We start from the raw sequence: 26,656 nt of genomic DNA, 5'->3' as shown, positions 1-26,656 counted from the left end.
GGGGTTTATGGTCGCTTCCAGCCTGCTCACTCACCACCATATCTTTCACAAGCAAGAAATATTCTGAAGATATTGCAGCATAGTCAATAGGAGAAATTGTTCTACTGTTGTCCAGCGTATCACAGGCAGGTTAATCTCTAGGCGTTCTCCCATTAATTATGTTTATATTAATGTTAATTAACACTTGGTGAATTTTCTTTTTCAGATCATTTCTTTAATTGTACTAAGATTTTGCATTTAAAATCGCCTAATAATTGTATTGGGGCTGCAAGATGTTTAAATCCTATTTTCTCAATAAGATGAATTCTGTTTTTTAATTTATTTTCTATGTTCTCTATTTGGTGGTAAATGAATATTCACTTTGACTATTTTTTTAGTTTGTTCATGACATTGTTCTTTGCATCTGATAAGACTTTCAGCTGCAGATTCCTTTACCTTAGATCATTCCACAGGCGTCAGACTGGAACTGGAAACTTTTTTGCAGTACCACTCCACACCGGTAGATGGAATCATTTGGCTCATAGTTGGTGGCGTCTGTGCCAAAAGTGACATGCCTCGTGCCTTTATACGAACCACCCTAGCGAAATTAGTGTTGTTAGAAATTCAGTGTATTTGTTGAAGACTCTTTAACAATGTGATCATTCCTCTTGCTGGACGACCCTCTTTACCCTTCACCGCTGCTCTGTTATTTGCCAAATAATCTTTGAGTATCACACTTTCCTTTACCTTTGCAAGACAACTAATGTAATTTCCTTCTCTGTTAGTTTAGATTGTAAGTGTAACCAATTTCTTTTACGACCTGCAGTATTCCAGGACAGCAGGCAAATAAGGCTGTGATCAGGCGCTACATGGTTCGACCACAATTCTATAAAAGTGCACTATGCCATTTGAATGTGTGTTCATATTCCCCTGTGAGGGTGCCCAAGACCTTCATCACTCGATGTTATTTTGGATAGCAATGAAACCACTTTTAGGTTCGATAAAACCTTAGTGCAGTGTAGAAATGGATTAGGTGACCAGTCTCCAGATGAAATGACTTTGTAAAATCAGATGATCATTCAAATCTTTTTTTCTGTGCAAGCGTCCACTCTGAATTGCGATTGGGACACCTGGGGTTCCTGATACCACTTTATGTAGGGGAGCTGTTTACTGTTATGTTTATTACTTTTAACTCTTTGATTTGATGAAATATCAATCGAACAGGCTAGCTAAAACCTCACATGAATCGGCAATAGCCCAAATCAGCTGAGAGGAATGCTCCTTTTTCTCAAGACACTGATTTCAGAACGCAAATCTTTAATTCATAACTCAGTCATGAAAATCACTGTTGGTTCTACATTGCCTTGAGAAAAAACACCAGATCTCACTCCTATGGTATCAAATTTGTGAGCAAATAAGAGGGGCCAGGAAGCGGAGCAGCTGTAACTAAAATCCTTTTACAGCAATCGTATTTAGACGCTGTGATTATGTTATGCGCCTTAGGCCTGAATGAACAGCAATATTGGTAGTTTCCTTTGAATTTGATTTTTGATCTGGTAGTAATAGTGGAATTGCACACTGACAAAGTAAAGTTTACAGTTTGAAAGGTGGATTCGCCATAAAAATAACTGGTATGGTTAAAAGATTTTCTAAGATTAAATTAATGGTAGCATAAAACATTCTAAATACCTTTTACCTGATGGGTAGACAGTTTTTTAAATTTTAATATTTTGAGTACAAGTGCCATCATGCCTAAAACGTTTACAAGCTGGCACGTCTACCATTGTACCATTTTTAAACCGGAAAAGAGAGTAAATGGATTTGTTTAACCATGTTAGCAGATGTTTGCATCTAGGGAACCCGTGAGAAAGTTTCAATGTGGAGATGTGTATGTACACCCTGTAAATATTGAAAAAACGAGCCATGTTTTTGCAAAATACAATTTCTGATGGATAAATCTGCCTGTGGATTCCTCACCTTATGAATATCCCCTGCGCCAGCATTCCGCGGAAACTTTTTCCTAGCTCTCCACGCCGATGAGGTCGTCACAATTCCATGGCTCTGCACGCGGCTCTGCATGACATCACTGAGCCATAAGAGGGCCACGTCGGCGTGATGACGTCAGTTCCCTTTTTTCCGCGCTGTCGACGCTAACGTTTTTTCTACGGACTCCATACTTTCTCCTGGATACTTGGTATTTGTCTGGTTTCCTTTTGTGGTTTCTGTATGTCTGCTCCAAGGAAGCCGTGTTTCAAGCCCTGTAAGGAGTGCGGGGGCATATGTCGATCACTGACTCCCATGAGGACTGCCTGTGGTATCTATCTTCAGATCATGATGTCGCGCGCTGTCCTTGTTGTAGGAAGATGAACCCAAAGGCCTTGAAGGAACGAGAGGCCAAGCTGTACAAGGCTAAAGTAAGAAAAGAAAAAACAGGTCGAAAACGTTCGAAGTCGAGGTCGTCGACTTCACATGATTCAAGGAGGAAGCACAAGAAGAAGAAGAGGCATGGATCTTGATGCAGTTCGTTTAAGCCTGTGGCTTCGAAGTCGCCTTCTCCGGCTCCTCGACATCGTGTTAAGGACTTCGTCTCTCCTTCACCTTAATTATCTCCTCAGGTCACTCCGGCCCATTCTCCTTTGTGTAAGGGAACTCATGCGCAGTTTTCGACGCCGAGGTTTTTTCCGGCTCCGGAAGGTTCGTCGAATCCGGCTGATACTGAGCTCCTGTGGCTCCGCCTGTGGCCGCGGTGGCTCTGACTCCGGAGGTGCCTCATTTGGATCTCGAGCTGGCTCAATATCCTTCATTCCCGACGCCGGGTTCGGACCCCTTTCATTTTTTAAATGCGATGTATGGTGTGTTTTCCAGGGCCACATACCCTTCTGGTGCTCCTTCGGGTCCCGTGGGTCCTCTGGCATTAAATTTGGGTGTGCCTCATCAATAACCTCAGGCCCCCTTTGTGCCATTCATGCCGATGACGCCGTCATGCAAATTCCGACTCCGATGATGTCGATGCCGTATGGGCAGTCCCCAGCTCCATCCGGCGAACCTTCTTCACAGGTTCGTTCGACACAGGTTACTGCTGCGGATCCGCCTTCGACGCCGCTCCCGAAGCCTTTGACGCCATGTGTGCCGACGCCGCAACCGAAGTTGCGCTCGAGGAGAGAAGCGCAGAGGTTGCTAGAGGAAGAACAGTACCAGGATGAAGATATTGAGGAAGGTGAAATGTATGAGTCTGAGGATATGTTCGAGGGTCTGTGTGAGACAAGTGGACTCGACACCTCCCCGGAGTGAGACTTTGCTTCTCAGAAAGCTTCTCCTTCGAAGGAAGTTGCACCTTACCATACTGTGATAAGGAAGGCTGCAGAGCTCTTGGATCTTCAGCTCCCTATGGCTGAGTATAAGCCGAATTTGTTGAACCACTCTTGCCATTCAATGATGCCCTGACGCAGGCGATCCTTGAGGTTTGGCGCAATCTTTCTGCTTCTGCACTTTCAAGGTCGGTGTCCAGAAGGTACAGGCCTGTCCCAGGAGATTCTGTGTTCCTTTCTTCTCATCCTTCTCCTGAGAGTTTGGTGGTGCAGGCTTCATGTTCAAAGCAGTCTACGGGCGCCTTTCCGCAGGCTCCTGCTGACAGGGATTCCAAGAAACTTGAACAATCTGCAAAGAAGGTCTTCTCGTCATCGAGTATGGCTTTAAAATCCACCAACGCTACCTGTTTGTTGGGTAAATACATTCATGCCCTTATGGACTCTGCCAAGCAGCTTCCTCCAAAATTATCTGAGGAAGACCGGGGAAATTTAAGTGAGGTACTGGCGGACTCACAGGCTGCGGCTCGCCAAGTCATCCAGTCTGGCCTGGACACGGCAGATTTGGTGGCCAGGGGGATGGGCTCATCCATTGCTACGAGAAGCCATGCTTGGCTAAGGTCTTCTGGGTTCTGACCTGATGTACAAGCTGCCCTTCTAGATCTTCCCTTTGACGGATCTAGGCTTCTTGGAGAAAAAGCTGACTCTGCTTTGCAAAGGTTCAAGGACTGTAAGGCCACAGCGAAATCCTTGGGTCTACAGTCTCAGACAAGGGGTTATGGCTATAGAAGATAGCGTGGCTTTGGGAAATCTTCCTTTCGTGGTTCCCGTCAGCCACAGCAACAAAACCACTTGTACAAGTCCTACGGGGGTAAGGGCAGAGGTCGCCTTCGTGGAGCGGGTCATCAGCCTTCTTCCTCCTCCTCCTCCTCATCCGCATCCCCAACCTTTCCTGGTAATGCAGGAAAGCAGCCCTAGATCAGCCATCCTGGATCATGCAGGTCCTGTGGGGGGCCGGCTTACACCTTTTTATACAGGATTGGAAATTAGTCACTTCGGACCTTTGGGTTTTAGATCTGGTAGAAAATGAGTACGCCCTTTCCTTCAGGGAATTCCCTCCTCCTTACCCTCCTTGCCAAGGGTTTTGCACAGAGGATCATTTAATACTTCTTCAGAAAGAGGTCTTGTCCTGTTACAAAAAGGTGCGATAGAAGTGGTTCCGGTGCAGGAAAGGGGTCAGGGATGCTACTCCCGGTATTTCCTGATTCCCAAGAAGGATGGCAGGTTACGACCCATCCTGGATCTCAGAATCTTGAATCTGTTTCTCAAGCAGGAGAGGTTCAAGATGCTCACCCTAGCCCAGGTTCTTCAGGTGCTGCAACAAGAGGACTGTATGGTGTCCATCGACTTGCAGGATGCGTATTTTCACATCCCAATCCTGAAGTCGCACAGGAAGTATCTCCGGTTTGCCGTTGGTTCTCAACATTACCAGTTTGCGGTCCTTCCGTTTGGTCTTACTAATGCACCTCGAGTTTTCACCAAGATGATGGCGGTGGTGGCTGCCCATCTCAGGAGGTCAGGGATCCCGTTTTTTCCCTACCAGTACGACTGGCTTCTGAAAGCAGAGTCGCCAGAGATGGTGCGTCATCATCTGCAGGTAACAACTCAGCTGTTGTTCAGTTTGGGTTTTTTGTTAAATGTGCCCAAGTCTCACCTGGTGCCTTCTCAGCGCAACCTGTTCATAGGGGCAGTACTGGATACCACTGTGTGTCGAGCTTTTCCTCCGCCGCAAAGGATTCTCAACATTCAGGAAATCATCCCTTTGTTTCACAATGGAACGGTTGTTTCAGGTCTGAAGGTCTTACGCCTGCTCGGTCTGTTCGACTCCTGCATTCTTTTGGCCAACCATGCACGCTGGCACATGAGGGCGCTCCAGTGGTGCCTCCGCAGGCAGTGATATCAGCACAACGGAGATCTCAGGGAGTCAGTCAGGATCTCCAGAGAAGCGGCAGCAGATCTGTCTTGGTGGAGCGTGGAGGGCAATCTGTCTCAAGGAAAGCCCTTTCATCTTCCTCCATCGGTGGACACGGTGATAACGGATGCCGCTACCCTAGGGTGGGGTGCTCATCTGGAGGATCTGGAGATCAAGGGTTTTTGGTCTCCAGAGGAAAGATTGCTTCATATCAATCTTCTGGAATTTCTCTCTTCCCTTCGCGGTCAGTCGGTTCAAGTCCTGACGGACAGCACTGCCACGATGTGGTATGTCAACAAGCAGAGATGAGTAGGGTCGTACCGTCTCTGCAGGGAGGCGTTGCTGCTTTGGTCCTGGGCTCAGGACCATCGGATTTGTTTGAGGGCAAATCATCAGGTCGGGGTGCTAAATTTGCGTGCAGACAGTCTCAGTTTGCAGTTCTCCGCCGACCACGAGTGGAGGCTTCATCCGGAGGTAGTTCGATATATCTTACGGACGTGGGGGACTCCTTGGGTGGACCTGTTTGCCACTCTCGAGAACGCGCATTGACCGTCATTCTGCAGTCTCCAGTTTCCGATGCAGGAGGCGTTTGGGGACGCGTTTCAGTTGAGTTGTAGCTCACAACTCCTTTATGCATATCCTCTCATACCCTTGATTCCTCGGGTTCTGAGGAAGATTCGCCAAGACCGGGCCCAAGTCATATTGATCGCCCCGGATTGCCCAAGAAGGGTGTGGTACACAGATCTACTTCACCTCTCATCGCACCCTCCGCTCCGTCTCCCTCTCAGGGCAGACCTCCTCTCGCAGGGGCAGGTTCTTCACCCCCACCTCCAGAGCCTGTACCTTCATGCCTGGTGATTGAACGGGGCAACCCGAGTTCCTTCTTTCTCCCTCCTTACGTGGTGGATGTTATCTTATCGGCCAGGCGGCACTCCACCAAGTCCATTTACTCCTACAGTTGGTCAAGATTTGTTTAATGGAGTGGAGAGAGGTCTATTGATCCCTTAAAGGCTCATCTTTCTGATGTTCTTTGTTTTTTGCTGCATTTGCCCCAGAAGGGTTGTGCTGTGGCTACTGTTAAATTGTTATTTGTCGGCTTTGTCTGCATTTCTTTGTTTGCCTGATCAGCCGTCTCTTTTCAAATCTCCGGTTGTTTCACGGTTTATTAAGGGTCTTACTAATATGTTTCCGCCTACTCCCTTCATTATGCCCCAGTGGGATTTAAATCTGGTTTTAACTTTCTTAATGGGTTCCCTATTCGAACCTATGCATAGTTGTCCCTTGAGACTGCTGTCATTCAAAACGGTCTTCCTTGTGGCTATCACCTCAGCCAGGAGGGTGAGTAAGCTTCAGGCTTTAAGTTCTAGGCCTCCGTTTCTGACTATTCATGCTGAAAGGATGGTTCTCAGGACAAGGGCTGCTTTTCTGCCTAAGGTGGTAACTCCCTTCCATCTAGGGCAGTCTGTTACCCTCCCTACTTTCTATCCTCCCCCTCACCCTTCCAAGGAGGAGGAGAGGCTGCACCCCTTGGATCCTAAGAGGTCGGTTAGTTTATATCTCGATAGATTGACGGACCTGCGATTGGACGATCAGCTCTTTGTGGGCTACGTTGGATGCATGAAGGGCAAGGCGGTGCACAAGCGCACTCTATCCAGGTGGATCATCTTGTGCATCTAGATCTGCTACGCTCTGTCTGGTAAGGGGCCTCCTGAAGGCATTAGAGCTCTTTCCACCAGGGCTAAATCATCATCTTCTGCCTTGTGCAGAGGTGTTCCTGTGCTGGACATCTGTGAGGCCGCAACTTGGGCCTCCCTCCACACTTTCGTGAAGCATTACTGCTTAGATTCCGAGGTGAGGAGAGACAGACATTTTGCGTGCTCGGTTTTGCAGGACTTTTTGGTATAGAAGGGTGGTCACCCTCCTCCGGGAGTGGAACTGCCGTGGAATTCTATTCATAAGGTGAGGAATCCACAGGCAGATGTATCCATCAGAAGAACATATTACTTACCTTCGGTAACTCTTTTTCTGGTGGATACAGTATCTGCCTGTGGATTCCTCACTGACCCACCCTCCTCTCCGTTGTCCACCCTTTTATACCATTGAAAGAGGTATTGGTTTATATGGTTGTCTCATATTGTTATTCTGTATTGCCTCTATTTGCCATTGTGTAGGCTTATAGGAAATGCTTGCTTTCTTTTGCTTTCCTTTTTCACTTTACACTGTGTGTATTTGTGTTAATACTGTGTACTATGAATGCATTGTCTATATGGTCGGTCCTCCCGTTTCGCCTCAGTGGCATGTTAAAAATGGGTGGAACTGACGACGACGTGGCCCTCTTATGGCTCCAGGACGTCATGCGAAGCTGCGTCGGGAGCCATGGCATTGTGACGACCTCATCGGCGTAGAGAGCTAGGAAAAAGTTTCCACGGAATGCTGGCGCAGGGGATATTCATAAGGTGAGGAATCCACAGGCTGATACTGTATCCACCAGAAAAAGCATTACCGAAGGTAAGTAACTTGTTCTTTAGAGTGGTTTATCAATACCTGGAAATTTGTCATCATGTGCATTTCGAATACGAGCATCAAAACCTTTTTTGAGACACTGAAAGAATTGAAGCTATGAAGGAGGATGCCTTGATCATAAATGTTTGCCTATTTTGCAATTGACATGATCAATTTGACAATGAGAATAAACTGACGATATAACATGTATCTGTGGATTTTGTTTAAAAAAAAACTTCATTTGAGTTTCAATGCAATAGAATGGTGATTGTGATTTACAAAAAATTCTAATTACCCTATTTCATTGCTATTTGTTTGTTGGGGATATGTTATTTACATTTGGTTGTTTACTGGTTGTTCCAAAAGAAATTATACAAGGGAATTGGCTCGTGATCAAGGGTTTAACATCAAGAACTCATTTTGGCCTTTATTGGGTCTCACCTAACAAAGCCCATGGGAGGTCTGTTGCAAAACATATCATTTTGCAGTGGACTTAGAGCCCACTCTTTGTTACTATTGGTTGACTTCATTGTCACTCTCATTTACTTGTTTCTTATTCCTCAGCTTTTATAGACTTTCCTTCATCTTCTTGTTTGTCATTCCCCTGCAGCATTGGCACGTTACGTGTGTCCTTCAACTGCTAGTTCTTCAGGCACTACTTTTGTCTCGTTGGTTAAGCACTCAACGGAAATGTGTGTATTTTCTAGCTGTCTCCCTCGTGTACTTCTCTCCCCACCTTGTTCCTGTTTCTCGCCTTCCCATACTTGCTGTTCTTGCTTCCTCCTCACCCACCTTGAATTGCCATTCTTACTTCGCCTGCTTTTCCAATGCTTGTATTCAAACTTTATTGAGAAATTGTTCCTATGTACAGTACTGATGGGGATTGAGAAAAATTGTGTGGAATTAACCAATATGAACCTTTATTTTGAAAATGTATTTTAACTTTGAGAGTATGAGTTTTAAATAAACAAAGAATGGGGCAATACCCTCTATTGGTGCATTTGATGCTGATAGAGAACCTCGAGTGTTAATGTTTAAAGTGAAGTACAGGTCAGCTACAGAACAGGTGTAACCTCTCTGACGTTGTTGGACCCAGGTCAGGCAGTGGGCCACCACCGAGAGCCCGCTGAGAGCTTCCCAAGGTAGTAGGAGACTAACCCCATGAGTTCCCTCAACCTCCAGTACATAAGCAATTCTTACACTAGCACACTCTTAGTTAAACGACTAACACCCTAGGCTTCCTATTGATCCATGGTCCTCACAAGAATTAGCTTTCCACCGCATGAGCAGCAGATGATGCCTCTCTCAAACTAGAGAAGTAGCAGCACCATGTCCTGAGCTTTCTGTGCCAGCCATGGCAGTTTCTTCCAGCTAGTTATGCCCCTTTTCAGCTCCAAGTTGTGTAGCAGACCCAGCTGCTGGGTCTCCAGTGGGGAGCTATGCTAGAGTGCTACCGGACAATGATTGCCCGAGGCAATTCATCTCTTGATCCTTCTTTCAGCAGTAGGTGGATCAAGAGCGTAAACCCCTTTTTTAGCCCATAGGGCAGGCTTTAGAGATCCACTCACAGTCCGCTCCAGAGCATGAAGTGTATTCCTCTGATCTGTTACTTGTTCTCCACAGGCTTGTCCATTGGGGGTTCTTCAGACTGCTGAGCTCCACCTTCCTGAATGTGCAGTTGCATTTGGGTCAACTGGAGACGCTGCGCCAGGTGTCGCAGGGTGTAAGTGAAGGAGCACATAATATTTCTGTGGCACAGTTGTACTGGGCGTAAGGTATTCTCAGGATAAATTACCCTTTTCTTTTTGTTTTTATAACTCTTAAGCATGACCTGGCTTGGTTACCTTAAATGTTACATCACATGGTTACATGCCAGGCTTTGAAGCGTATAATGGATAAGCACAGTACTCTGCAGGCCGTGATAGTGTGTCACCATGCACTCTGAACACTGTGCCATGGGTTCTTGACTTGGCTGTATTCAGGTAGCAGCACAGTTTGAGGTTGCATGATGTGTTGATTAATGAATTGGGTGCTGCCTTAGCATTGCGGGGTGGGTACTAATGTTATATTGCTTGTCTTCTATATGTGATATTTTACTTAGTGTGCTACTGATCCATTAGTACTGTACTTCCTTTGCTTGACTTGGAACCCTTTAATAGTAATATGCTTTTCGCATGAGATACTGGGGGCTCAGCTGCAATTATATTACTCTCTGCCAGGCTTGAAGCCGGTTTTGTTTTGGTGTTTTTATTCATGGGATTCTCCTGCAAATACGTGAGCAATAGTTTAGCCAACAAACACTTGTCATTCTCTTGTCCTCAGAGCTCTCGGAAACCACTTGTTTTTCTCTCCACTCACAAGTCCCAACTGGATGGCATCCTGCTGCCACTCCTCCTCTGCTCCCAAGATCTTTGTGTGCCTCGGGTAGCGTGGGATAGGATGGAATGTACTCCAGCGCTCCGGTAAGTATCATATGTTGGATTTCAGAAGTTTGTGAGACTATCTGGTTATTGCTCTGTATCTGTTCCTGGGGATCTAATTATAGGCTGTCAAGGGGTGTGTGAAATGAGGCACTGAGGAATGAGAATGGTAGCTGGGATTATGAAAATTGACATCCTCTCTTTCCCGCTCTGTGGATCTGTTCTGATGTGGGACTGCTGGCCAGGGATCAGTCTTACTCTTTTTTACTTTTTAACTCTGTGCTGTGATTGAGAGGAGCAGAGAGTCATGAAGGATAACCTCCTAGTAGGTTTGTGCCTTAATATGACAATTTGGAGAGCTGTGTAGTGATGTTCTCCAGTATTGGGGTGTCTTTCATAGATTCACATGCTTGAATATTCCCCGTCGTCGGAGTGGGAGTCCCACGGTAAATAATATAGCAATATATAGAGCCATAATATATATATATATATATATACATATACATAAGTAATCATATAAAACAGAGATATAAGTAAGTAATAACATCAAAAATGTCCCTATATGAAATTTCCATAGAGATACATGAAAAGAGAAAAAAGACATTCGTAGTCTATCTCTGTCATTATGTTAGTCCAAACTACGGCCAATCAGGCGCCAGCTCCTCTCAGAACCTTCTCCTCAGAGCTTCTCACCTCAGATTTTCTACCGCACGTCGTGTGACAGGGAGTCTCCCTGAGCTCTGCTCAGTTTTTTTCAGTCAGAATGTCTTCCAGTAAGAAATCTTTGTTTAGACCATGTTCTTCATGTGGAAAGCTGCGTCTATTTTCTGAGGACCCACACAGTAAGTGTATTTACTGTTTGTACCCAGACCATGAGGTGGCAAAATGTAAAATTTGTAGAACCTTTTCTACAAAGACTTTAAAGGATAGAGAAGGCCGCCTGTTAATATGGCTACAGAGACTGAAGGATAAGGACAACCCAGTTTCTGATGTGGAAAGTATGTATTCTGGCCGTTCTCAACCAGCCTCTAAGCGCAGTAGTGTGCAGGAGTTACCATCTCCTTTCCTCAAGAAAAAGAAGCTTTCTTTGACTCTGACAGCTACCACTTCTGCTGTCGCACCTACTGTTTTGTCACCTAAGAGACACAGTTCTCAGGCTGAAGAGGCGTCTACTTCACAGTCCTCAGGAAAAAGACTGTCCGCCTCGTCGACGATGCTGCCGACGACAAGATCGGCGATATCTGGCTCGTCGACGGTGACTATGACGACGACATCAGCTGCTTCGTCGTCGACGAGCGTTCTGTCGACGTTATCCTCGTCGACGGGGACCATCACTAGTACAAGGGCTGTGACTTCAATTTTGCCCATTACATCGTCGACGACGAAGAAGGCAAAGGTACCGTCGACGCTACCTGTGTCGTCGACTAAGGCGTCGTCAACCTCGTCGACGCCCACTCCGTCGTCGAAGAAGAAAAAGATCCCGTCGTCGGCATCGTCGACGGCGACTTCGTCGACCAAGACCTCGACGACGACAACTCCGTCGACGGCGGCTCCGTCGACGACGATGACTCCGTCGACGGCGGCTCCGTCGACGACGATTCCGACGACGATTCCGTCGGCGACGGTTCCGTCGACGTCGATTTCAAAGGCGCAAGGTTCACCGACGCATATTCCGTCGACAATCGTTCCATTTACGACAGCTCCGTCGACGAGGCCTTCTCCGAAGACATCCACAGTGTCTACCATACAGCAGTCAACGGCAGGTTCTTTCATAAGGATAAAGTTGAAAAAAGTAGCGTCTGCCCCAGAGTCAAGGAGGGAACAGCTACCTCACGCATCTTCAGCATCGCTTTCAGAGGCGCAGCCTCCATCGCCTTTATTTGCTACGGATTCTGATCAGGAGTCCGAGGGTCTGCCGGAGTCCTTTGGAACGGCGCAAAGCCCATCTGACCTTATAATTAAATGCCAGGACAGCAGTGAGGATGAAGATCCAGTGTACATACAGCAGGTACCTGCGAAACAGCCAAAGGCGACTCTTCCTTTGTCGCTTATAACTAATCTCCAACGCATGTTGGATGACTATAATCAACGCTTTCCGCTACCTCCACAAGGTTCTGAGGTCCCGTCAACTCCTGTGGTTCCAACTATACCACAGATACCAATAGAGAATCCTGTACCTCTGCTGCCGTCTGCACCACCAAGACAGGTCCTAGAGAGGTTGTTGCCTCAATATCAGCCTCCGCAGGAAGAAACAGAAGAGGGTGAACTCCCAGATGATGATGGGGATGTGGATGACGATGATGAGGATATGGCGGAGTGGGACAATTACCAAGTACAGACACCATCCCCCTCTCAGATAGTCACAGGGGATTCACCTCCAGTGGACATAGCAAATTTCCATCAATTAATGGAGAGGGCGGCGCAACGTTTTAAACTAACAACTGAGCGCAGAGAGGAAGATTGTTTCCTCTATGATTTCAAAAGTCAGCCGTTTAAACAGACTCATGCTATTCCTATTGTGGAATTTATTTGGGAGGAAGGCAAGAAGTTGATGCAAGCACCGAATACCTTGCCGGCACAGGTGCCTCGATTAGAGAAAAAATATAAGGCACCAATAGGAACCCCAGCATGCCTCACGGGACAGGCTAAACCTGAATCAGTCGTTACGCAGGCAGCGCAACGTAAGGCAAAGAATTCGACGTCGACTGTCACCGCACCACCGGACCGTGACGGACGTCGAATGGATGCCATAGGGCGTAAGTTCTCTTCTATGGCCTCTACTGTGGTAAGAGCAGCTAATGCCTTGGCCATATTGGGTCGCTATGACCGACAGGTGTGGGCTGACATTTGAGAAGTACTGCAACAGTTACCGGAGCCTTCTAAGGGGGAAGCAATGAAGTTGCTTCAAGAAGGAGAAGCAGCATCGACGGAGATAATTGATTGTGCAGTAGACATCGCCTGCATGGGATTCCGTCAGCTTGCCGGAGCGGCTGTTCTGCGCAGGCAAGGATGGTTAAAATCGACATCCTTTCGTCAGGAAGTACAATCCATGATTCTTAACATGGCTTATGACGGCGAAGCGTTGTTTGGAACTCACGTTGATGAGGCACTTCAATCCATAAAGAAGGACACTGAGACAGCTAGATCTTTAGGAAACCTTCAATTTCAAAGGCAGAATTTTCGTGGTGCACGCGGACGCGGCACCTCCTCCTCCTCCAATTTTCGAAGGGGTAATAATCAATACAGACCCTATAATCAAGGATCCAACCGATATTCCAATACCCAGCAACAGCAATCGTCCCGACAGCAGGCTTCTAAGTCGTATAGAGGGAAATCCTCATACAGAGGAAACGCATCTAAGAGACAGTGACTCTTTCCGGACATGCATGGTTGGAGGTCGAATCTCTCTGTTCTTTTCTCAATGGTCCTCCATCACAAGGGACCGTTGGGTTTTGGACATTGTGAAGAAAGGACACGCCTTAGAATTCACCAAATTCCCTCCTTCCACACCACCCTCCGGACCACCACCTGCTCACATGAAAGAACTTTTACATCAAGTTCGACTTCTACAGCAGAAGGGAGCTGTAGAAATGGTGCCAGTATCGCAAAGGGGAAAGGGTTTTTATTCCCGTTTCTTTCTGATCACAAAGAAGAACGGGGAGTGGAGGCCCATCCTCGATTTAAGGGCACTAAACAAATACCTAAAGAGCCAATCCTTTCGTATGATGACGCTAGTAGACATCTTGCGTCTACTCTCGCAGGAAGATTTCATGGCAACTATAGATCTCCAGGATGCCTATTTTCATATTCCGATATTACAAAGGCATCGAAGGTTCCTGCGTTTTCGAGTGGGTCAACACGATTACCAATTCAAGGTGTTACCGTTTGGTCTGCGCTCGGCCCCTCGTGTGTTCACGAAGGTACTAGCTCCAGTGATATCATTTCTGCGACTTCAGGGAGTGCAGATTTTTCCATATCTGGACGATTTTCTCCTAAAATCCCAGTCAAGCACTCACCTAGAACAACACATACTTCTGTGCCAGAACGTGTTTCGCTCACTAGGTCTGTCGATAAATGCAGCAAAATCCCAACCTCATCCTGCTCAACAAAGGGATTTTCTGGGAGCAACTCTGGAAACGGTATCAGCAAGAGCGTTTCTTTCCCAAGAGCGTCTGCAAAAGATACTACGGCTGGTGGTGTTAATCAGATCAAAAGAGTCAGTTTCTGTGAGATTGTTAAAATCGTTTCTGGGGATGGCGTCATCCTCCATTGCCTTAGTTCCTCATTGCAGGCTGAGAACACGTCCTATTCAGGAAGCACTGGACGTTCAGTGGCGTCAAGTCACGGGTTCGTTCCACGATATGGTACGTGTCACAGATCAAATGAGGTCAGCGCTCGCATGGTGGACAAATCCAGCCAACCTCACAGAAGGCATGTCTTTTCTGTCGGTGCCGCCGGACAGGACAATCACGACAGACGCCTCATTAGAGGGATGGGGTGCACATTTGGAAGATCTCTCCGTAAAAGGAAGATGGTCAGCACAGCAAAGAACTTGGCACATCAACAGGTTGGAGTTGATGGCAATTTATCTTGCTCTCAAGTCATTTCTGCCCTTGATCCAGGGAGAATCAGTGCTAATACAAACAGACAACACAACCTGTATGCACTATGTCAACAAACAAGGCGGAACAAAATCCCCAAGTCTGTCCAGGTTAGCTCAAAGAATTTGGGACTGGTCTATCAGTCATCAAATCATGATTACAGCAGTACATCTACCAGGAGTAGCCAATATCCTAGCGGATTCCCTAAGCAGGTCCTCCTCGTCGACCCACGAGTGGGAATTACACCAACCCACTCTAGAGAGGATATTCCATATATGGGGTCGTCCACAACTGGATCTTTTTGCTACGCCGGAGAACCGGAAATGCCGGAATTATGCAAGCTGGCATCCCCACAAGGGCTCGCAGGGGAATGCCCTTTTGATCAACTGGTGCAATCTATTTGCGTACGCCTTTCCTCCAATTCCCCTCATACCTCGGGTCCTTTGGAAAATGAAGACAGCCTTACCACCTGATTCTAATAGCCCCAGGCTGGCCCCGACAACCGTGGTTCTCAGAACTGCTTCTGATGTCCCAATGTCAACCAATCCTCCTGCAACAGCGGACAGATCTGCTCACGATGAGCGAAGGGAGAATTTGTCATCCAAATCCCTCCTCACTGAGCTTATCGGCCTGGAACCTGAACACCATGAGTTCGCCCATCTAGACATCCCGCAGGATTGTAGGGATATTTTGGCCCAAGCAAGAGCACCCTCTACAATCAGGACGTACAAGTTCAAATGGAAAAGATTCTGCCACTGGTGTGCTGCTAACGGAGTCCACCCGATACACCCCAGGGCGCACCAATTACTACCTTTTTTCTTGCACCTAGCTAATTCTGGTTTGTCTCACGCAACCCTACGGGTTTTCTTGGCAGCAATTTCCCGTTTTCGGCAGGATGGCTCAAATTCCCTTTGTTCCTCAAGAATAATCCGCCAATTTTTTAAGGGTTTGTTTCGGAAATTCCCGCCAATTCGACGCCCTCCTCCGTTGTGGCATCTTAACGTTGTGTTGGCGCAATTGATGAGACCTCCGTTCGAGCCCATTCACAAGGCCGACCTAAAATATCTAACTTGGAAGGTCACACTACTTCTGGCATTAACGTCTTCACGTCGTGTCAGTGACATTCATGCTTTTACCGTCAAACCTCCGTTCCTGCAGTTCAAACCGGATGCTGTAGTGTTACGCACCAATCCATCATTCATACCCAAGGTGCCTACTGATTTTCATATTAATGAACCAGTAATATTAAAGACCTTCTTTGCCAACCCTCAGACACCTGCAGAGCAAAGATTGCACTCTTTGGACGTGAAGCGATGCCTAAAATTCTACATCAGTAGGACAAGTTCGTTTCGAAAATCCGATCAACTTTTTATAGCATATGGACGTTGTCATAAGGGACGTCAGGTTACTAAGCCGACCATTGCTCGATGGATTTCGGCAGCTATTGCTTTCTGCCACCAAAAGGCAAACAAACCCCTACAGTCTTCAGTGAGAGCGCACTCCACTAGGGCAGTATCATCATCGACTGCCTTATTTGCTGGAGTACCTTTGCAACACATCTGCAGAGCAGCTACGTGGTCGACCAGACACACGTTTACTAAGCACTACTGCTTGGCAACTTTAAGCGAAGAGGACGCTGCAGTAGGACAGGCAGTGCTACGCAATCTTTTTAAATAAGGTGAGCCTCTTCCTCCCGCCTCCATATTGTTTCCATTTATAATTGACATATGATGCATTTATACAATTACAGTTATTCAGTACTGTCATATGCATGAGAAGATTTATTGTCATTATAATTTCAAGGCTCTGTGATCATGGAAACAATGATGATTGTTACTGCTAGCTATTCTATATTCAAGCATGTGAATCTATGAAAGACACCCCAATACTGGAGAAGAACAATTGTTACTTACCTGTAAACAGGTGGTTCTCCAGTATTGGTGTCTTTCATAGATTCACATGCGACCCTCCCTCCTCCCTTCAGAGGCTCTCTTCTCCTCATACACTCTAAGGTCACTTTGGTGCTACGAAAATCTGAGGTGAGAAGCTCTGAGGAGAAGGTTCTGAGAGGAGCTGGCGCCTGATTGGCCGTAGTTTGGACTAACATAATGACAGAGATAGACTACGAATGTCTTTTTTCTCTTTCCATGTATCTCTATGGAAATTTCATATAGGGACATTTTTGATGTTATTACTTACTTATATCTCTGTTTTATATGATTACTTATGTATATGTATATATATATATATATATTATGGCTCTATATATTGCTATATTATTTACCGTGGGACTCCCACTCCGACGACGGGGAATATTCAAGCATGTGAATCTATGAAAGACACCAATACTGGAGAACCACCTGTTTACAGGTAAGTAACAATTGTTCGTCTCCTCCCTTTGTGATTTCAAGCCATAGCATATTTGTGTTTTTTGAGGGGGTGTTAATGGTGTACCTTAATCTAGAAGTCTCGGTTGGAGAATTGCACTGTGAGTAACGTTTTTCTCTTCCCTCTTATGATAGTTTTTCAAGAGCTTTGAAGTAAATGTTACATCTCCCTTTGTCTTTTAATATGTCCGCTAGTGGGAATGTAAAGTGTTGGTGATCATGAAGTCACTGTTGTCTCTGACTCTGTGCTGTAACATTGGGCTATGCCGATTAAATCATGTGATGACTGTAGTTTATCTGTCTCTGCTTTAGGGCAGTCTTAAAGCGTCTAGGAGGACTGTTCCTACCTTCTCAAGCTGAATGCCCCATGGAAAGTGAATCTCACACCCTCTCTCAAGCGGTGCTCGCCTCGGTAAGTGTTACTTACTTGATCCCCCTTCTTAAAGAATCCGTACATCAGCAGTCTTCTGTATGCTACGAGGCCCCCCAGCTATCTCAGATGTCATAGAAGTGCATCAACTTCACCCTTCTTTCTTGTAGACCTATCTCTTCTCACTGAAGAGGCACACTATATGGAGTCGGTCACACCCAACAAATGTTTTTATGCATTTGTATTTTCCAGACACTTTTATAAAAGATAAAGCACTTACCTAAAAGAAATACATTCATGAATGCATTTGAAGATTTGGTGTATTGCAGTTACATTTCACAAAGACTGGACATTTTATGAATGTCCTTTAACTGTGTAAAATGTTAGTGGCAGTATCCAGTAAAGAGAAGCCCTGCCATATTGTGGGGGGTCCAAAGGAAGATCTTCAGAAAGAGAACTACTTTTCTGTCTTTGCTGTGTAATACCATGAATTAAGAATGTCTTTACACAATATTACTGTCATTTTAATGAATTCCTCATGGGATTCGCCTAAGCTGGCACCAGTATAATGGTTGGCTAGGATCGGCTCTGTTTACACAATAGGACCTAATTCACTCCTACTCCATTTCTTATTGAGGCAAACCCAACCCTTAACGTTCCTAGCAGTCCGTTGTTTGGTGTGCCTATCTTGTACATAATAGTGTTCCTAATTGTTACGCTTTTTGAAAGAACAAGAGTGATAGTATCACTCTTTTTAGTTTTCACAGCACCAAGATTCAAGAATTTTCAAAAGTGACCTGTGTTTGATTAATCAATATAAAAGTAAACCACAAAATAAACTAATAGATGCACGGAGGCAGTAGGATTGAGTAGAGTAATGCACACAGAAAACACTTGCCAGTGGCTTGCAGTCAGGGAACAGACATTAAGAGCACATTGAGAGAACACACCATCTCTTATCTTATTTCTGATTATGCTGCTTTTTCAAATTTTAAACGGATACTCTACTCTCTAGAAACTTGTGTGTGACAATACCCCACCTTCAAACTCACTTGAGGCAAGACCGCATTCAGATACTGTTTTGACACACGAAGGAAACAGTTTTGAGTAGTAGTTGTTGCTTTCTGTTTCCCCACTCTTCGAGTTTTCCATTTCTCCAATCCGTGAACTCCTCTGCAGGGTCTCTCTTCTTTTCTCTGTTCCTGTCTTGTGGGACCTCCTATTTTCTCGTAATGACTTCTACTCTGTTAACCGGGACTCCTTCAGCTTTCTCTTTTGTCTTCTTTTGATACTTTCTCCCCTTCTGTCTCTAATGCCTCTAAATCTCTGTGGTTCTCCTCTGAAGCTCCCTGATGTTCCTTGTCTGCATCGCATACGCGTCCATCTCGACGGTTTATGTGTGTGTACTGTTAGGGGTTATATTCATATGTTTCCATAGTGCTGACAGTTTCTGGCGTTTAGACTTTAAACAGCTACAAACAAAAGACTCCGCAAAACTGACAGAAGCTAGGGATTTTCAAAGAGAAATTTCCTGCAGAAATGTAGATGTTAGAGTCTTCTTTCACAACGCTTTGGAGATCAATGCAAAATTAACACCTGAAACGGTTGGTGATTATCCTATAAGCGTATCACCTATAAACATATGGATGAGAAGTATACTTATGGTGTGCATCTCGACGACCTGCTAGGAGTGTAGCTCTTAACACTTCATCCGGTGCCTGGGGCCTGATAAATCTAGATATTTGAGTCAAATTGTTCGTGTTTTGAATAGAATCCATTAATTGAAATCCATCCTTTTCTGTAGGAGTGTGTTCTTTGTGCCACTGTGGACACTGGTATTGCTGCTGGAGTATGCATTCACTGAAGTCTTCAATAATCTAAGAATAAACTAATATTGTTGGCCCTGCCAGTTTCTTCTATAAATGGCTGGAACCTTATTACAGGCAATATTTAAATGCCGTTGTATTAGCCAATTCACTTTATATTCCATGGAAAGGAAAAGATCCAGTCTAACAACAATGTTCTCCTAGGGTCTGCACAATTAATGAAAGGTAAAAAAAAAACCTTGTGTTTTTACCTCTTAAATTGGACTCTGCACGGTTGAATGAGAAATAACATGGGGTTTCAGTTTAACTGCATGATGAACCTGCATGTTTTCCTCCTTTTGACCTGTTAAATCTGAAATCGGGACCTAATCTTGTCCAGGTTACTTGCAGGCAGATCATGAAGAAATTTGTTAAGAGAAAAAGCTTGAGTTACCTTACTCTTAATCTGAAACCTACGGCTAAAATCGTTTGCTCCAAATGTGAGATTTCCAGTGCACCACTGAACGAAGGCTAAATGTTTTATTTTGGTAAATGTGTGGGACACAACTGATTTAGTGGATAACTTGTTGTAGTCTTTCTAGAGAGAAAGAGAGAATTTTGGACCTAGCAGAAATAGCTGTGCTTTGTATTTTAGACCAAGTTATATAATTCTAATCTGTAATGTAATATCCTTTTAATAGGTAGTGAGGGGAATGAAAAAGATTAATGCGTAATATAGACTGCTCCAAAGAATGGCACATGGGTCCACATATCTCTATAGATAAGTCTTCACTGATGTCCTTGAACATTGAACAGTATTGCCTATTTATGGTATTTTGTGCTGTTTTGTTTATCAAGAGGTTTCCTAGGGCATTGCATGTTGCATTTCATTTACTTCAGAGTGCTTGAAAGTGTTACAGATTTTGAGCTCTCTGTGTTAGCAAAGACCAGTCTTGGCTGGAGGGCCCCATTTTACTTAATTAATCACAGACTTTGGGTATAAGCCCTTCAGTTAAAAGAGAGCCAGTTTTTGAGACGTACCTGAAACATATAATTTGTCGTTTGCCTTCTAAGTTGGATTCACTGCATTCTACAGTTTGGAGCTCTGATCTCCCAATGCCATTCCTCCTTGTTAGATTGAAATCAACAATCTTTGTGAGATTAAATGTGCAGACTCGGATTTCAAGGTCCTGCTGAGAGTGTAGTGTGGGTGAATCATTATAAACCTTTTCCTCAGTAGTCCTTGTGGGTGGTGTAGCAAACTTCAAAGTTTGTTATTTCCCATTAGGAACTGTGAACAAGTGGCCCATAATCACCTTGTGGCTTTGCAAGGGGGAGATAGTGAGACAGACTGGGTCTTTTCAGGGAAATCTGACATATGAAACACACACAAGTTGATGAGAGAAATGCATGCAATAAGTCTAACCACTGGCAATCACTTGGGGTAACATTCCAACACATTGTTCTTTTGCCCAGCCATATGCAAATTAGTCTTGACCCTGCTCCAATAGGAACAGTCCAGCTCAAACCACCAGGTCATCTCCTCTCGGAGCCAGACCATAAGCAACCTAAAACCATTTCCGTCTTGACTGGGAAACATCAGTTAGGTGTAGATTGGTTACAGTAGCACAGTGAGCATGAAACCCATGTCTGGGCATACCCTTGCCAATTAAGGTGGTACCTCAAATGCACACAAGTTGATGAAAGAATAGTTATGCTATTACTGCCGAAGTCTGAAGACTCCATCGTTCCCAAAGTCGGAACCCGTATTGGCATGGAGGTCACATCTGCCATTCCTGTGCCCCTTTTATATCAAGCCTAGGGAGGCCATTATTGCTGAAGAAAGAAGCAGTTCTGTGAGCCTCTGCGTTGTTATCTCCTATTTGCCAGATTACACACAGTTCAGAAGGCCTTGTTGCAAGAGCAAGATAGCTGTGTGCAACCATCCTTTACCACACAAACTGCAGCAGTAGAGCACATGTACCCTTTGGGGCCTAAGACTGTAAGTTGAGGGGGTCTTGGCTTGGCTGCGAATGGAGATGGCCGCATCTTATCTGAGCTGCGCTCGGCTGAAGAATTAACACCAACATCCGTCATCCATCCACCCTCTTAGGTGTTTACTGGTGACAACAAACACCGAGGAAGAAGAAAGAACATACCAGCAGCCATCTGGTGCCGGAGATCATCCCTCAGGCAGAGGAGTCAGCCCAAGTCGACTCAGATTCCTGGCAGTGCGGGGCTGTAGCAGGACCTGGTTTGACTGAGGCCTGAGGAGACGCTAGCCGTGTGACTGAGTGCAGCAGGGGATCCCCCCGCCAAAGGGGATTAAAGCGGATCGACCGCACACTGACGAGTAATCCACCTGGATCAGCCATGCTTGGCCCAGGACTGGGGGCTAGCTCCTGAATACCAACATAGTGAAAAAGGGGGCCAACGGTAGAGACTGGCTCCCACTCTAATACCCCCTGCTTCTCCACCCCCCTCCTCCAGAGGCAAATAGAAGGAGCAGCGGAGAGCCCCCACGGCACAGAATAAGCGAGGGTAGCATCCCCTATTTAGATCGGGAGCTGAGGGCCACCCAACCGGAGACATCAGCTGACAGGATGGTAAAGTCTAAAAACATTGGGGTTCCCCAGATGAATAAGATGGACAACTACGCAGTCCCAAAGCCTCCCACTGTGTCGGAGGGAGGGTTGGCGGAGGAGCCTTCACTGCGAGCGATTATGGCGGCGAAAGTGAAAGGTATGCTGGAGCCCAAAATAGATGCCGTGACCATCGAAGTCAACCTGACTGGTGCAGACCTTCATAAGTTATCAAAAAAAGACACAATGGCCAAGCCAGAAATTGCCCAACTCAAGTCCACAACGAAACGACTGAAATCACAATTCCAGACACTGATCCAACAAGCCACGATGATGGCGGCCAAGTTGGAGGTTCAAGAAGGGAGGGCATTCAGAAATAAAATCAGGGTGGTGGGGGTCCTGGGGGGAGAGGGCCCTAGTGTTGACCTTTTTATGGAAGACTTTATTTTGAACAAACTATAACTAAAGAGAGACTCCAAATTCTTTTCGACTGAACGGGCACATCGAGCCCCAGTTCTCCCACCAAGACCGGGAGTTCAATGGACAATAATTGCAAAGGTCTTCAGCTTTCTGAGACCAAGATGCGATCCTTCAAGAAGCCAAACCAAAAGGGGACCTACAAATTGAGAACACCCAGATCGTTTTTTTCCAAACTTTACGTTACAAGTGCAAAGCCAAAGCTTTGAGGCAGTAAAGATGGAGCTTAGGGAACGAGAACTCAAATATATGATGCTTTTCCCGGCAAAATTGTGAGTAATAGCAGAGGGCAAGATGTGGCACTTTGCTTTCCCAAAGGAGGCATGAGAGTGGCTGGAGGGCAGGCGGTCAATGAACCGGAGCAGGGTCCGGGGCGCGGCCATGTTCAATTGAGCCTCGAGAAGCCTGTGGAACGGCTGGTGCAATAGGCAGAAGAAGAGGCCCCAGAGACTGAGCAAGGCACAGGTGAGGACGGTACGCACTAAGGAGTAGTGCCCTCCCAAAGGTAAAAGAAATGGGACTGGGACTAGAGGTGAGCCATAATGGAACCACAAGAGTAATGAGCCGACACGGCTGAGAAGCGAGATTGCAACAGGGACTACGAACACATGACTGAAGGTCAATTTATCCATGTTAAAAAGCGGATTTCCAATTATGCTTATTCACACAGGGGTTTGATACAAGTATTTCTTCTTTTTCTCTTCTTCTCTCCTTTCTTCTTTCCTTATATTCACACTGAGGTGGCGAGACACCTCCTCGTATAGTTGTTGTATGCAAGTTCTGGAGCACCAGGTGTTCTGCAGGATGGGGTTGCCGCAACCTAGTCTGCAGGGTAGGGGGGGGGGTGTGGGGGGGGGGGGTAATGGTAATTGTGTTAAGTTACATGTTGATGATGCCATTCTACATGCAGAAGTGAGTGCTTAGAGGGGTAACAAGTGGAACAACCTACGACCTAAGTGCGAAGAGGGTACCTTAGATAGGCGGACTATGGAAACCCAACAAAAGGGCTGGTCTGGGGACAATCTTACAGATTGTACCCGGTGTAGGAAGGTGGAATCTGACTGCATGGTTACCCCCACTTTTTTCCTGGTGTTTTGCTGGTTTTCAACGTAGTCTGACTGGATCCTGCTAATCAGGACCTCAGTCTATCTGCTTTCTCCCTAAATTGGTTGTTCATGTACTTTAGGTACACTCCACAATGGATTCTGAGGTATCAGGGTCTGCAGCATGTATTATGCCACCCCTGGGAGACCATTCAAAATGACACAACAGGTCTGCTACAGCAGCCTGTGTAAGGTGGTGCATGCACCCCTTACTTAGATATAGGTTCACTATATCTACTCCATATCACTGCACATATAAACCTATCAGTCACCCCTATGGCAGGCCTTATCAATCCTGAAGGCTGGGTGCTGGGTTTTATGTGAGAGGGTGCACCTGCATGAGCAGAGCCCCTCTGCAGCCTTCGTAACCTCTATTCCGGGGTTGTTTGTGATGCAGCCAACCATATATACTTAAGTGCATTATTACCTCGCGGTAAATGCTAACTTTAAAACGGCTGCATGGAAACATGTTGTGTTTGGTGTCAATCACCTTTGAATCATACCTCCACACCAGTAACTGGTGTGGGAGGTATGATTCCACCCTCCTAGAGGGAGAAATATGACAACACCGGTACACCCGGTACCAGCTTTCTTGACCCTGGCATCACAAAATGGATGCTTCCAGCCACAGACACGAGTTTGCCCTCCTGCTGCTGGACAAAACTCTGGCAGGGAAGGCTGGACAATAGGTTTCCTGTCACAGGGTGGTGTGACCACCTCCCAGACAGGCTTTAGTGTATTGGGGCTGGGTGGGTGCACCCAGAGTGCTATGATGTCTGCAGTGGGGTCACATTTGGTGTCCCTGTGCATAGTCCAGCTCAAACTGGTTGCAGGAGCCATTTTCTCCTGCTCTGGCGCGAAACTGGACAAAGGACATGGGTGTAGCCACCCCTCTGTCCTGACCCTCCCATAGGTGGGTCCCCAGAGTTTGTCCCACCCCTTCCTTGGGTATAAAGTAGGAACCCCTGACTACAGGAGTTTAGATTTTCCTGGATGAAACTCCGCTACAGAAACCAAGTACTTTGGCTATCTACACTACGCTGGATTACTGAAGAATCTCCCTTGGCTTAAAGGAGTTACTCCCCTGCAAGGCAGGCACCTTAAACGCATCTGACCGGTTTGCATCTCCCGAGCTCCTGAGGACTCCGAAGATTTCTGCAACACAGGAGGTGGGTTCCCAAGTGTCCCCAAGGTCGACGAGTGCTCTCAGCAAACCTGAGACCCGCAGCCCTCGTTGGGACTGTGCAACCCGTACCCCTGTGCACCGTGTCCATTTGCAGCAGCATATGCTTTTTGGCGATCTTTGAAGCTGTGCTTTTTTGCTACTTGTAGTCCAGACCCCGAGCAGTGTTTCCACTAAAGGTTTCCGGCCTACACTCCACGAGTGTTCCGTGGGCTAGTATTTTGTGATTCAGCTCGAGGTCCCTTCGCGATCCCTGGTCCGTCGACCTGTGGGTCCCTGAGAAGGGAACTTCACCTTTCAGTGGGCTTTTCTGGTTACTCCAGATGTGCCCGGACTCTCCATTGCTTGGGGAGTCCCCAGGACCTTGCTGGTCCTCACCGAAGCATCTTTTCTCTGACCGCGTGGGTTGCAGCTGCCAAGGCTTGTTGGTGTTCAATTCGGACACTGACCCCCCAGCACTCCACATCCTTCGTAGGACAGCTCACCTGCGGTCTTTGGTCCTCGTCGACGTCTCCTGGTCCCCGTGGCTGCAGAGTCAAGCTTCACCTCTTCTCACCTGAAACACCCGACATCGGTGGGCATTCGTCTATCATGCCCCTTGTCAGTGTGAAGTGACCCAGACTCTGTCCCCTCTTGCTTCCAGGTTCTTCTCCGCTCCGATCCAGGCTTGGATCACATCGGACACTTCTCATCTTCCCGGCAGCAGCACGCCATTGAAATCAACGAGCGTTTCTGACACCACTTGACCCCTATGCACCCGGCTCTCCTCGGATAGTTAACACGAGTACCTTGGTACTTTCTAAGGTGCTGGCCTTAGAAACTTCTATGTTCCAAAGGGTTTGCTTGAAGTCCTCTCCTAAGTGTCCTTAATCTTTAAAATTCCAACCGCGACTTTCCCATAGAGTTGTACGGAGCTCGCTTCTGTGTTCTCACACTGCACCTGTCCTCCGTGGGTCCCCTGTGTCACTACTTTGGGTGGTTCCTTGGGGTCCCAGCGATTCTAAATGCTCTAGGCACTGTGTCTAGTCAAGTCGTAGTTGTTATACCACTTTCTTACTATATTGTTTAGTCTCCCCCTGTAGCCTACTGTGTATTGTGTTATTTACTGTCGTTCTAGTGCTTTAATATTGTGTACCTTGTTCTCTAACCTCATAAAAAGGTTAGTACAGAGTGTTTAGTAATAAATACATATATATTCCATGTGTGGTTCTCCTTTCATTTGGTCATTCAGGAGGTTATAAACTGGTAAACCAAGCTGCTTTACATTCCTTTGAGACTTAGCCTGAAGGCTACTCTCCATAGCTACCACTAGGATAGCTTTCAATAAAGGTTGTCTTTAACCTAATCATCAATAAGGGTCGTTTGGACTGGTGCAAGGTGCGCACTATAAATAGTGGACAGCATATACCAGGCTCACAGGCGGGACAAAAGGCAATGATGACCCCACTGAAAGTGTGGTACTGCAACATAAATGGACTAAATAGTAAACTCAAAAGATCAGTGGTTCTACAGTATATTAAGACATGCTTCGGATATTGTCCCCCGAGAAGACACGCATTTACTGGGTAACCGTTGTAAAACACTGGACAAATTCAGTTACACTCTGATAGCGCACGCTGGGTGCACGACTGGATGAAGAAGGGCGGGAGTGCTTTGTAGGCGATCGTTCCCCTTTGTACAAGGGAATACCTGGACCGATCCTTCGCGACAGTTTGTTTTTTGCGGTGAGTGGCAGATAGGAGGGGAGCAATCTTAATTTCTGTTCATTTTATGCCCCACCAGGTTTACCAACCACCACACTAAAGGCACTGGGTCCATTACTTCTTGATCTTCCGGAGGGTCATCTGATGCTGGGAAGAGACATGAAAAACGTCCTCTCTATAGAGGTGGATGTGGCAGGGAGAGCGCCATTCGGGAGGAGGTTGTGATAATTGGGGTGGGGGGGAGCTTTCTCAGTGCTATGCATTTAG

At 46.3% G+C, this 26,656-nt stretch overlaps 1 protein-coding gene across 9 annotated transcripts in view; it reads left to right on the top strand.

Annotated features, from left to right (window-relative positions):
* The window catches only part of GPAT2 (glycerol-3-phosphate acyltransferase 2, mitochondrial), a 1,263,238-nt gene that overhangs the window by 585,230 nt on the left and 651,352 nt on the right, over positions 1–26,656 (top strand). For all 9 annotated transcript variants that reach the window (XM_085634201.1, XM_085634205.1, XM_085634208.1 and 6 more), the window contains 3 exons: positions 9,382–9,481; positions 10,081–10,220; positions 17,479–17,578. In XM_085634201.1, the coding sequence (XP_085490327.1) occupies positions 9,382–9,481; positions 10,081–10,220; positions 17,479–17,578 (340 nt within the window). The remainder of the gene's footprint in view (positions 1–9,381; positions 9,482–10,080; positions 10,221–17,478; positions 17,579–26,656) is intronic.

This window comes from Triturus cristatus, chromosome 11 (genome assembly GCF_964204655.1).
Source record: "Triturus cristatus chromosome 11, aTriCri1.1, whole genome shotgun sequence".
In the NCBI taxonomy this organism is placed as follows: Eukaryota; Metazoa; Chordata; class Amphibia; order Caudata; family Salamandridae; genus Triturus; species Triturus cristatus.
Note: the sequence above shows the minus strand (reverse complement) of the source record. Positions and strands in the feature narration are given on the sequence as shown.